This window comes from Antrostomus carolinensis, unplaced genomic scaffold (genome assembly GCF_000700745.2).
Source record: "Antrostomus carolinensis isolate BGI_N321 unplaced genomic scaffold, ASM70074v2 scaffold11490, whole genome shotgun sequence".
Classification (NCBI taxonomy): Eukaryota; Metazoa; Chordata; class Aves; order Caprimulgiformes; family Caprimulgidae; genus Antrostomus; species Antrostomus carolinensis.
Window position 1 is genome coordinate 1 of NW_010287745.1, and position 13346 is coordinate 13346.

The 13346-nt window shown below is 48.7% G+C and overlaps 1 protein-coding gene across 1 annotated transcript; it reads left to right on the forward strand.

Moving 5' to 3' along the window:
• Positions 1–392: 392 nt before the first annotated feature.
• VIPAS39 (VPS33B interacting protein, apical-basolateral polarity regulator, spe-39 homolog) lies at positions 393–12770 on the forward strand (the record flags this gene model as incomplete). Its single annotated transcript, XM_010164024.1, has 18 exons — positions 393–495; positions 1804–1947; positions 2902–2940; positions 3284–3348; positions 5910–5966; positions 6897–6989; positions 7663–7696; positions 8141–8243; positions 8332–8359; positions 8545–8618; positions 9172–9247; positions 9543–9677; positions 10215–10256; positions 10647–10736; positions 11128–11214; positions 11758–11847; positions 12167–12271; positions 12543–12770. Coding segments are annotated over 18 exons (1386 nt in total), but the record flags the coding sequence as incomplete, so codon positions are not given.
• Between the last annotated feature and the right edge of the window lie 576 nt (positions 12771–13346).

Genomic DNA, 13346 nt, shown 5'->3' on the forward strand with positions numbered 1-13346 from the left:
GGTAGCCAGTCCGAAATCCCGTTAGGCCGGTGGTTCCTCGCCCGTGCACCAAGCTGGGACTGTCCTGCTGGGTGAGCTGTCCTGTCTGTGTGGGTGTCGGTGGCCTTTGGATTCCCAGCGGTGAGGAAGGGCTGCTCTGTCTGTTGAACACCTACAGGCGTAAAACGCCTCCTCCAGAATCACAGAATGTTGTGAGTTGGAAGGGACCCAGAAGGATGATTGAGTCCAACTCTTGCCCCAGCACAGGACAGTCGCAAGATTAAGACCAGAGGCAGTGAAAGCTGAAGGAGCGGTATTCACAGCTCTGAGGGAGATTGTTTGAAGGTAACAGGAAACAAAGCACACTCGGCAACGCTGGTCGTCTTTATACAAGCTCTTTCTTTTGTCCGTAGCTAAAGGAATCCAAACGGGCAGTGAACAGCCTTCGGGATATCGTCGATGATGATGATGACGATGACCTTGAGAGGGTCAGCTGGAGCGGAGAACCTGTGGGAAGTAAGTGTAGAAGTACTGCTAATTGTCCCTGAGACAGAGGGAGTTTAAAATTACTGCTTAGGTCATGTCGTTTAGTTGAGGTCAGGAGCACTACTTGCTATCTAATCCTGCATATCTAATCTAATTCAAGACTCCTCAGGTCACATTGTGAGCCACTTGATTTACCTGTGTTGATCCACTGAAAAGAGAGTGAGTAGAAACCCAAATTACATAAAGAAGTGCAGACAGGTGGAAGGAATTCATAGTGGTTTTTCCCCAATATGTAGCCCAGCTTAGAGCAAATATTTTGGAGGTTATGGATTGATACTCCTCATGCTCAGCTGTCCCGCAGTATTCTAGGTGATTGTTTCCTTCACACTGCTGCCTCAAATGGCACCATTGAAAATTCTCTGTGCTTTGTTCCCACAGCAATTTAAGGAGATATTCCAAGGTTTAGTGTGTGTTTATAGATTGATTCTTACGCTTGACCTTTGAAAGGGAATTGTAAGCATTAAGCAAATGTGTTTCTGGTGATGATGGGAGCAAGCTCATGACCCACAAATGATGCTGTTTGCTGCCCTTTGGAGTTCATGACCCACAGAATATGTGGCACTTACTAGCCAGTTCCAAACAGTGAAAATTTACATTTGGATCACCCAGAGGACCTTCAAAGAATCTGTTCTTCTTGTCTTATGTTGTAGCTCCTCCCTCGTGTTCAGGCCGTTTCTTTTCCCACCTATTGGCTTTTTTGCTCTATCACTTTGTCCTAAAATGTCTGTGTTGTGCAGCTGCATGAAAAGAAGGGAAAAGTGTGTCTTGAACAAGCAGGAAGGAGACATGAGCATTGTTGCCAGCAGCATATGCACGTTGATAGCCGTTTTGTCTGTCTGGGGAGGAAAACTGTCTTAGTTTTCCAGTGTTCAGGACAGTATGCTCTTATACTTCTGTAATTTGAGGTCAGCCAGGGATTCTCTGTCTTGCTCTGCACCTTTAGAGCAAGGATTATGCTTTACCCCCATGCAACAACTTATAAGTTGTTGGATGGTCTATGCATTTTTTTTTTTTATATATAAGCTGTAACCAGCTGTACAAGATTGCTGAAATCAACTGTTTATGGAGGACAACGTGCAACTGTTTAACAAGTGGTACTACACACAATTGGGATTATGTGCACTGCATCTACCTAGGGCTGAGGGTCAAAGTCATCAGGATGTGCTAGTGCAGAACTGATGGGGACACACTTGGTAACGATCCTACCATGCAATAAGATCATTCCTCACAGACTGGTTTTCTCTTTCTCTGTTGAGAATGACCTCTGTCTGCACATAGGTATCTCCTGGTCGATCAAAGAGACAGCCTCCAGCAGCACTAGCTCCTTGGAGGGCCGAGACTCCAACCTACAGAAGGGCTCCTCCTCCTATGCTGCTTTTCCCAAACAAGTTTCCTCCTACTCCCTAAGCAGCCTATTCAAAGGTGAGGCTCCTCATATGTTATCTTATGTAAATCATTTTCTCTTAAGTATATGCAAAACAGGGAAGCTCTGATCTCTCCTCAGTGTGGAAGTGTATGTCTCACTGGTCAGAAATTGGAAACTGTCTTGTGCAGAAGATCACTTGCTCTTGTGGTATGGGAGGGGGCTTTGGACAGTATAGCTTCTTAAAAGCCAGGTTCCACAGAACAGCAAGGTAGAGCACAGCACTGTACAGCCATCTATTTGCGTGGTGGAAAAGTGCAGGCTACAGAGGGACTGGCTGGACCCACGTGGCCCTCATTTGATCTTCAGCACTGTAGAGAAGAGAGGCTGATTATCCTTTATTTGGAGCTCAGCTGGATGCTGTTGATGTTACAGCTGGTTCAGCAAACACATGGTAGCAGCAGTGGTAGCATAGATGGTTATGGAGGGAACTGCACAGCAGTCTCCACAGGGAGACTTACACAGCTTACAAGAGTTTAGCTGTGTTGTCCCACAGCCAGACAACAAATCATCTTTTACTTTGTCTCTTTCTCTGGGGTGTTTTTTTACTCTCAACTTTGAGAACACAGTGATAGTGAAAGGCATCCAAATCGCAGCCCTGGTGAACGAAGCTGCCCGTGTTGCCATGGCCTAAGCAGTGCTGTGTGCTTGAGCCCCTGCTCTGCAGGTAGATGAGTGAATGCAGGCTCTCTAACCTCTCCTGCCCTCAGCAACAGGAGGGCAGATAGGGCCGGGTGTGTTATGGTTTGTGATGCCACAGACAACTTCAAAGCCTCAGACTGCAAGCAGGTGAGCCCCAGCTGTGCCAGTGTGGTGTGAATCACTGTCCAGAGTGGCTTGTTCTACAGTGGCACAGCTGCAGTGCGCTGTCCTTGGTGTAGGCTTGTGTTCCCTCTGCAAGAAATGTTGCTGGTGAAGAGACAGTTTCTCATGAGTGTGTGTTTTGATTTCAGGACGAAACAAACTTCCAAGTTTCCAGTCCCTTTCGGATGGTGAGTTTTGAATCTCTGCCTCACTTTGGGAGGGGTACAGATTTATGTAAACGAAAACATTTCCAAAAAAAGGGAAGTGTCATCTTCCTTATGTTGCAGAAAGGGAAACTGAATCATGGGTGGTCTGAAAGGCTTTCAGCAAAAGAAGCAAACGAGTTGGCATGACGGTTTGGGGTAATTTGCTTATGTACAACTGACAACTGTTGGGTTTAGAGCAACTTCTTATTGCTTTTTGGTGCTTGAGTTTGGGTCTTCTGCCATGAAAACCAAGAGAAGGGCAGTTTTGGAAGTGGGTGTGAATCAGGATTTTGATGTGCTACTCAGCTTTGCCTTTCCCTCTCAGCCCTCTGTGACACAGGAGTTAAAAACTATGCCCCAGAGCTGCGCAGACCGAAAGCTGAGTACAAGGTGAGCAGCCTGTGTTTGTGGTGTGCTGAGATCAGTGTACTGCCAGAACTTCCTACTCTATTGGTTTCACGGGAAATGATTAATTGCTATTTCAGACAGCAGAGGGCAATGCAGGGAATAGGAGAGGGAGTTGCAAAATACAGCCTCATCAGAAGTAGGGAGCTAATGAATGGCCCAGCAGTCTTTGTGAAAAGGATTTCTAAATAGTGCTTTGCCTGTAAGCTGCTTTCATGCTGGGTCAGATGAATTGGCATCACGTGTGCTTTTTAATGTTTTAAATCTAAAGGCTTCTAAATTTCTTGTTCATGAATCACTGGGACAGCACAGAGGGAGTTGCACAGAGGTGGATTTCCAGCTGGCAGGAATGTTCTTCCACATAGGCAGTGTTAGGTGTTGCAGAATCTAGTCAATTTTGGGACTGGGTAGGTTTCTCCTACTAGGTGTGAGGTTGTGGTTCCATGTCCACAGGTCCAGCCAGTAAGAGGACTTAGGACGTGAATACAGACATGCACAATATTAATGCGGCTACCCACACAGATTAACACAGGCAGAAACCAATGCCTTTACCAACAGACACATAAACACACAACACAAGCCTGATCCTGAGCCTCCTCTTTGTCTGACCAGGATTGAATTCCTTTAGTGGGTCTATGGGTCTCTCCAGTGGCTGGTCTTGGACATCCAGTTTGTTTTGTAGCTGAATCCTGAACCCCAGTCTCCTCCAATTGCAGGCAGCTGGACCCTTGAGCCCCTAGGGCTCATGGTCTTGTTCTGGTTCCTGGTACTCAGATTGCTTATTCTACTCACAGAGTAGAATACTGGTTGAGCTTGAAGTTCACTAGCATTCATATGAACATATATACCTGGAAGAGGGAGCCCACCCACACAGAAGGTGGTTAAATGTAAAATTTAATGAGAATATAAGACAGACTGCAGTGATCCATTGCAGGGCTCAGTCAGACAGACACACTAACTAGCCACTTGTTTAAACTTGTCTGGCACCATCTGGCCCCTTTTCCCTCTGTTTCCCCGTGCTTGTTCCTGCCCAGTTCATTTTGATCCCTCCCTTTCCCTGCTTTTTGTCTTTCTAGTAAAATTCTGTAACAAGCCTAATGCATTTACACAACCCTCTTCAAACATCCCAGGATTCTCTTTCCCCTGTGTCTCATACTAACTCCTGTGCCTCTTTACGGTTGCATGATGTTTGGGGAAGGTTTCTCTGGTTTACTCATTTTGGAGGGTTTTGCACAAAAGATAATAACCTCATCTGTCTCATTTGATGGTGGTAAGGAGTGGCCAAGTCAGTGTGCTCAGACTGCACTGATTAGGTTACTGGGTTTTCTCCACCTGTCCTTGGCCATCTCATCCTCACCAGGTTGGTGTGTTTATGTTGATTAGCCATTAATCACATAACCTAACAGGCAACACTTCCTGAAAGGACAGCAGGAGAAATAAAGTGTGCCCTGTTGTGTTCTGTGCCTGCAGAGGTGGTGAAGCAGGAAGGAGAAGGGTTGTACAGCCCATTAAAAGCAGGCAGGAGTACTGTAAGTGGGGTGGAACAGAGAAGGGAAGGGTAGTGTCAGCTTTGAAACAGTGTCCTGACAGTGACTGGCTGAGGAGCAGTTAGAGGTGCTGGAGGAAACCCTGGCCCTCATTACATTTGATGCTCAGCTATACATTGACTTGGGAGATTAATGTGCAGGACTGGGTCAGCCCTTCTTTTCTTTAGATTTGGACTTTCAATAAGTCTTCAATTAATTTAAAATTCAGTGTCCTCAGAGCTGGTTCCAATTACTCCATTTCTCTGGCTCTTTTGAGTCAGAAGGCTAAATTACAACTGCTGGCTCGTTCAAGTGCCTTACAAAGACTTAGCTTCCTCCTTGGAGTCTGAGTTCAGGAGTGACTCGGGCCACCACCACTTTTTATCCAGTGCTTCCAGATCATAGTGTCTGCAGGCTGCAGAGGAAGAACTTTAGTCATTGCAGCAGTTGTAGCATATTTCCTTAACGTGGTCTCACTACAGGCTTAGTGCTCTTGTCACATTGTACTGGCCCTGTGCAGCTCTCCAGGCACCTGCCTGAGGCTGTTGACCCTGTGTTCTCTACACTGCTGTGGAAGGCTCACCAGCAGAAGTCTGTCTGAATTGTAACAAGAAACTGACTCCTTCCCCCCTCAGTTTTGGGTTTGGCAGTTTTACATGTATTTTGTTTGTCCTCCTGAAAGCAGCATTGGAACTTTAAATGCAAAAAGAACAACCTGATGAAATGCACTTATAAAGGATATGGTGATGGACCTCACTGAGGCAAAAGAAAGACTCTGTGTCAACATCTGAGCCTCTAGTTTCCCTCCTTGCCAGCACGCAGAATCTGAGGGCCCAGCATCTGCACTTGAACACTGTGGGGACACATCCTACTAACAACCCCCCTGAAGCAGCTGAATGATGTCTGAGAAGCTACATAAGGACCATCACTCTGATCCAGCACAAGTGGAAAGCAGTTTGGGCTCTGCTGGCATGATCTGGCCTCTTGAGGCTCAAGAGCTCTTTATTTTTCTTGTGGCAGGATTACAGCAGTGATTGGAGCCCCAAAGATACAGTCAGGCGAATGCAGAGGGGCAAGGTAAGGACTTTGCATTCCCACCTGCTTGGTGGAGGGTGGGTGATCCTAAACTGCTTCACACTTCCCTGTTCTCCTGGCTGTTCTGGGAGTAGGGAGGGTTTCCATGTTGTGTGCAGCATCTATCAGGGATGGTGCTGCTCCGGCTGTTTGCTGCTTTGCCAGGTGACAGTGCTTGGATCAGACTAGCTCAGGAGCAGCAGGAGACCTCCAGGGTTTTGTTGCATTGTTTACTTTTGTCCCCTTAGCTAGGCTCTAACAGGAGGTATCTGTACTGATGTGTCCCTCTCTACCCTTTCTGATCGCTGGTGCTGGGTTTATGGAAAAAATCTGAGGTTGTGGGGCTTTACTTCCCTCCTTAGTTGGTGGCAAATGCAGGGAGGAAGACAAGCGATCGTGGTTACACTGGAGCTGGATTCTTGGTCTCAGCTGTCCCAGTTTGCAGTAAACACATAGGGAGCTTGTGGTTTTACTTTGCATGTGTCTCCTCAAAGGAGAGGTGAACTAAATAAAGGCTGAGAGAGGCCACAATTATGGGGTAAGAAGAAGGGAGGAAGAGTCTTACAACTCTACTTTTCTGCTCTCCTCTGTGGAAAGGTCCCTGTAGACTTCCCTCCTCCTGTCAGGGCTGGTGGTTTGTGGTGTGCAGGGAAGTTTTACCTTGTTGCAGGGGTGTTTGTGGTGAATGTACAACATCTGCTGTCCTAGCCTGGGCAGTAACGAGGGCTAACTCTGCAACCCCTGCGGACAAATTCCGAGGGATCATGCAGCACATGGTTTCAGCTAAGTGAGAAGTTCTCTACTGGTTGGGAGGGCAGTTATTCATGTTACTGAAGGGCTCATGGGGGAAGAATAGGTAGTACCCTGGGGGTTGGTTCAGCCTGGGGATTGTCTGCTGTCCCATATGCCTACTTATACTTCTTCTGTCTCCAGGTCTGCTCTCTAGAGAGATTTCGCTCCCTGCAGGACAAGCTGGTGCTCTTGGATGAAGCTGTGGCAGGACATGATGGGAATGTCATTACAGCTGTGAGTCCTGCTGGGGCCATACAGGGCTGGGACTTCTCGTGTGACCCCACAGAGGGTGCTTGTGTGAATGCAGTCAGGTGGCCACCTGATCTTGCAAGATGGGGGGGTTGTTCTTTACTTAAAACAAATAAGTTACTGAAAAGTGTCAAAGCTTAAGACTGAGAAGTTCCATGTTCCTGCTGGCTTTCCTGCCACTCTGGAGAATTCATGTCAGGTTAATAACAAGGAACCTGATCCTTCAGCCTTACAGATTTTTGCAGCAATTTCTTAAAGGTTGAGGTTTAATCTGCTCATTACAGCACAGAAGATTTAAGGGTACTCTCCAGTTTATCTGGCTTCCAAAGCATCAGGCAGCAAATGGGACTGTGTCAGAGCTTCTCTCATCCAGGTCTTTTTAAGCCCTTGCAGCTCTCGTGGAAAGGTTTTTCTTTGTAAATCTTGGTCTCACTTATCTAAGCTCCAGAGTAGGAGCTTAGGCAGGCAGCCAGGCAGCTGTGGCCCTGGCTCACTGCTTGTCCTGTGTCTAGGTAGCAGAATTTAGTTCAGTGCTGTAAGAGCTGTGTCTTCAGAGGCCCTTTGCAAAAGCTTCCCCAGGCCTTGACCAGATTGTTGTCTGTGTTAATTCTGATCAGACTGATCTAGTCAGCTGAGAGCTGCCTCTCTATGCTCACAGGTCCTGATATTCCTGAAACGGACACTAAGGAGAGGTAAGTGTGACTGGTGCCAGGGTTTCTATATTGTGTTTCAGTTAAGGGTACAGGGGCTGTTTCTTTCACTGGGTGCAAGTCACAAAGAGATCATCTGGGATATTGCTACTTTACTGAGCATGAAATACTTCTGCAGCAAGTTCAACATGAGAGGGGGGATGGTGATGCCCACAAAGGCCCCAGAGAGGAGATTTAAGCAGTGCTAGGTGGTGGTGGTGATGGGTTGAATGAAAATGAATCTGTAGGGGTAGCACACTGCTGTGAATTCAGCTGGCAGCCTAGTGAATGGGCTCTTCTCCTGTGCTCTAGCCTCCAAGACTTTGAGATGGGATAAGGTTGTTGAACCCTGCTAATGGATTGGACCTCCATGCACCATGCTTAGCCCCTCTGTCTTGGTAGTGCTAACTTACTTCACCCACCTGTACATCTCTCTCTCTCCCATAGAGATCTTGTTTCGGGAGCTGGAGGTGCGGCAGGTGGCCTTGTGTCATCTGATCCATTTCCTCAAAGAGACGGGTGAGCAGAAGTTGCTTCTGGATCTACTCAGGTGAGGCTCTTGCCCAGCCTTGTGGCAGGGCTGAGCATGCTGCTAGGAACCTGCCTCCAAGTTAATGCTTGCTCATTCCCTTTTGCAGATTCCTAGACAGGACTGAGGAAGTTGCTGTGAGTATTCCTAGGAGCAGAAGCTCCGTTTCCTCAGTGTAGAGGAAGTGTAGTGGGCAGGGGGAAGCTGGCTGAAGGGTGTCTGGTAGTCAGGCGAGAGCTTTGCATCCCCGTTTTCCCCTCTGGGGTCCTGTATCTCCCAAATCCATGAGAACAGGCTGTGCTTCTTTTTCCTCTCCCTCCAGCTGTCCCAGTACCGGGAGCATTTGAACATCCAGGATGTAGAAAAAAGGAGGGAATTTCTGAAAGGCTGCATTGGGTAAGAAAAAATGCGAGATGGTGGGAGGGATGTGGGTGCTTTGCATAAGGTGGTAGTAAAGAAAATTAAGCCTCTGTTGCAGTGCCACAGCTTATGTACTTCGAGAGCTGATGTTGGTTTTGCCTCAGTTGGAGTGGGATGTTGTGGACACAGTGTAGACCAGAGAGGAATAATTTGTGGTGATCACTAGTCCAGCAGCTTTTGCTACTTACCTGGAGGCAAAGATGCTTCAGGGTCTTCCTGATCATTGACTCTTCAGGTTGTGAAGGATGAAAGCCTGATTGCCTGAGCACTTGAGGAAAATGGTAGTATCAGCTTTAGTTCTGTGAGAGATGCCACATAATTTTTCCTTCTCTGGAGCCTGTGTAGGAGAGAGCCAGTTGGAGAGGGCAACAGGGCAGGAGCTTGAGTACCTAGTACTCACTCAGGCTGGGGAGAATGGGAGGTGTTCCTTGCATCTCTGTGGGGAGCATGTTTGGTAGAGAAGAACGTCCTTCTAGGAGCACTGTGTTAAAAGCTGCTGACAGTGTCTCCTTTCTCCATGTCTGGCCAGGCTGCCATTTTCAGCTGAGGATACCTCCCACATCCAAGACCATTATACCCTGTTGGAGCGACAGATCATCATTGAGGTATGAAATTTTCCCTGCTGGTCAGGAGGTGACTGGGACTAACTGCAAGATCTCTATCTGTCCCTAACTCACTCCACTTTAGATCTAACCAGCCTGCCCTGGCGAGTGTAGTTTAACTGCTACCCAAGCTGCTGTGCCAGGCACACATGTGAAATACCAGACCTGAGACTTCATGGCATGTTGAGGCTGTGCTTGTGCATTGCTGTCACAACGCCCTCCCCAGGTCTCTACCCCACAGCGGGGTCAGGCAGTTGCCCTGGCTCATGCTCACCCTCTCTGCCTTCCTGTTCGTCAGGCCAATGATCGGCACTTGGAGACGGCTGGGCAGTCAGAGATATTTCGGAAATATCCTCGCAAGGCTTCAATTCTCAACATGCCTCTAGTGACCACCCTCTTCTATTCCTGTTTCTACCACTACACAGAGGCTGAGGTGAGGATGATGTGGGAGAAGGGTTGCATCTCATCCCTGTAGCTGTCAATATGTGGGGTGGTTAAGCTGGGGCATGTTAAGGAAAGAAGGAGGTCATATATCTCCCTCAGAGAGACCTAGAAGAAGCCAGCTCCTCTTGTCCATCTGGGACCAGTTTGGAGTTTTCTTTTGTGCTCTAAGATGTGACATTCAGTCTGGGACAGCCTGTCAGGGAGTTGCCTCCTAGAAACCACTACCTTTTACTTTTGGCACCAAGGATCCAGAATTGGCTCTTAATCCCATGAGGCTGAAGTGTTTGATACTGGTCTTGGAGGTGCACCAATGGAGGATGTAGGGGAAACCAAAACATAGAGCTAGTAGGGTAGGATAGTTGCTCTCTCCTGCTAGCTGTTTCCTCCTGCAGCACTGACATGAGCAAAAAGCAGTGAAAACTTGGGGAGATTCACCCTGTGCGAGGCAAATGCCTTACAACAGGTGTCTGAACCTTTCCCATGGCCTGTCCTGCTGAGTTTGCACTGACTTGTCTGCTCTCTCTAGGGAACGTTCAGCAGCCCAACCAACCTGAAGAAAACATTTAAGGTACGTGTGTGTCCTGCTGTTGTGGCAGCACTAGCTGAAAATGTGGGCAGCCAAATTGTATTTAGTGAGGGGGCTGGGTAGGAGGAGTTTGAGGAGCTCAGCACTTAGATAGAGAGGGGGGCATGGCACCCTCCTTGTGCAGGGCCATGCTATAGGCTCAGAAAGGCACGTGGAAGCCATGTGGAGGCTCTCGCTGGGTGTACCTTGGCTGCAGCAGCACTTGCAAATCCCCACCTCCTGTTCTCTGCAGTGCTGGCCCTGACCTCGGGCAGCATCTCACCTCCTTGCCTGGCTGTTGGTGTGGGTCCTGACAGGGCTGAGAGCAGATGCCGTTCCTGTCAGTTGTTCTGAGCTGTGCTGGTGCTCTGACTGCAACTTTCTGCCTTGCAGATTCCTGATAAGCAGTATGTGCTGACTGCGCTGGCTGCCCGTGCCAAGTTGCGGGCCTGGGATGATGTGGATGCCCTCTTTACCACCAAGGTGAGAGTGGAAAGCCTTCCTGGGTACTCAATTCCAAGAACTGATATTGACTACTGATAGCTGGCTTGTTCTGGAGTTACTGGACAAACTGGTTTTATTTCAGCAGGGTCCAGCACCTCTGCTGCAGGGTGTTGCCATACATTTCTCCACTCCCTAAGACCTCTGCTGGGCCTGGCTTGGCTGCAGCAACAAGGTCAGAGAAGGGGGCTGCCCTTGTGCTCTGTCACCAAAGGGTTTGCAGCCAGCCTGTGCCCAGCCACTGCATGAAAGGCTCTGCCAGTATTGCATGTGGTGGCTGGTGGTGTATGTTGCTGGCTCTAGGGAAAAACATTTTCTTGTGGCTGAAGGGATTGCCCTTTAGGATTAACATAGGGTTTGGTTCCCATTTCAGAACTGGCTGGGCTACACCAAGAAGAAGGCACCTATTGGCTTCCACCGGGTGGTGGAGATCTTGCAGAGGAACAATGCTCCTGTGCAGGTGAATGAGGAACCACTGCTTATGTCCTCCTGCTCTTTGTTGGGATTTGGGGTGTGAATGATTCCCCAACTGAGCTGCTTCCTAGCTGGGAGTGGGAGAACAGCTTGCTGAGCTGCTACCTCTGCCAGGTGGGCACAGCACTCAGCTGAGTGACCCATGCATCAACAGGAAGTGTGGGTGGTAGTGAAGGCTGGGTCCTACGTGTGGCTGCAAGGGGGACAGCGAGCCTGGAGTTGTCTGGGAGCTCTCTCCACACAGTGCATTGCCACCTTTGTTTGCTACATTAATTTTCATTATGCTTAATCTGGCTGGCAGTGGTTAACCTGATCCATAGCAACAAGATAGACTAGGACTCTGAGCTTTGTGAGCAAAGCTTTACTGCCTCTGGGGTCCTGAGCAGTCTTGTTCTAGTCACTTGTTGCTGTAGGAAGGAAGGAGTCAAGTCTGTGTGACCAGTGACCTTGAAAGGTTTTGTGACTGGGGTGAGAGAATGAGGCAGGAGGTACCTGCAGAGGGGAGCTGAGACTCTTCCTTCCCTCGCAGGTGCTGCAGGAGTACGTGCGCCTGGTGGAAGATGTGGAGACACGGTTGAACCTCGCCACCAAATACAAGTGCCACGATGTTGTCATTGAGGTGGGTCCCCGCTGTGTGTGTGAAGGGGTGGGACAAGAACCTGCTTTTTATCCCTAGCTTTCCTGTGCTGTGCCATGTGCCACTGCTGTCATGGACCTAGTGGGGTTTGTCTATCCCTGTGGCCTGGAAGCAATGCTATGGTTCCCAGTGGAAGCCAAGTGAGCCAGGAGAGTGGCTCCTAGTGTTGGTGCTGTGGGATTGTGCTGTGGTAGGAACTGGAGGGGGGATCAGGGAGTTGCCCTGCTTATCTACAGGGCATTGTCTAACTGTAGAAGTGTCCCCTTCACCCAGCTGGGTGCTGGTTTTGCTGTTTATCTAGACGTACAGGGATCTAAAGGATCGCATCCAGCTGACAGCATATAAATGCAAGGTGGAACGAGGCTCTGCAGATGAAGAGAAGATAAACAACATTCTCAACAATGTGGTAAGAAATGCCTACTTTTTCTTCCAGAGACTCATCAGAAACAGCCGTAGATGAGGTGTAAGGGCATGGCTGTCCTACGTACTTTTTATCCCTGCTGGATAGCTGATCTTATGTTTGGGGTTGCATTCAGTGTAGGAATGAAGGATTCAACTGATAGAAATAGCACTCTCTGGCCACAGTTGTCCTTGTCAGGGATCAGGACTCACTAACTTGGCCCCTGAGGGATCTGTGTTTAGTGCTGGTGTTAGTAACGTCTCGTTCTCTCTTTTAGCAAATCCGATGGAAGAACTGAGCGCCCATGAAGCAGCCTGCTTGGCCGTTGCCTTGCCAGTGAAAGAGGAAACTGCAAAACCCAGCCCAGTGCCAGCAGAGCAGCTCTGTTACTACTCATTGCATGATCAACGTTTGCCCGTGACAGTGGGTGCCTGTGGCTTGTGGGACAGGGGCGTTCAGGTGGTTGAAGGCAGCTGCTCCAACATAGCCAGTGAAACCATGGTACTGATCCACCAGGGTTGATTCTTTTTGGAATCTGATTCTCTTTGACTTGGCTCTAAGCCAGGCATTGCTTTGTTTACGGAGGGAAGTTGCTGGGCATGGCAAGATTACATTTGCTCTGGGTGGTGCCTGGGCTTAATCTTGGAAGAGAAATGGGTCAGTCACACTCATGGGTCTCTCTACCAGGCAGTGTTGACCAGTTCTTGTAACACTCAAGCTGGTTTGAGCAGCACTGGTCACAGCTGGAGCTGGAGTAAAGCCTACTGGACTGTGTTCTCCCTGCATCAAAGTGTTGGGGGAAAGAACCAGCTGCACCTTAAAGCTCATTTTTTTGGTTGGTTTGTTCTGGCTCCCCCTAGGAAAAGAGGTGTTGTATGAACTCCTGCAGAGAGCCAGGAGAGCAGCCTCTGCCAGTATCCTTGTGCTGGCACTGTGCAGCTCTTTTGGAAGATCCCTTTGTCAGGGAAGAACAGGCACCTAGTGTGGAGATGGTCACAGCCCTGCTGGGTTGGATGAAGAGCAAGGAAGGACTCCTCTCAGTTGGCACAAACCTGCTGGCCCCAGCAGCTCTTTTCTGAGA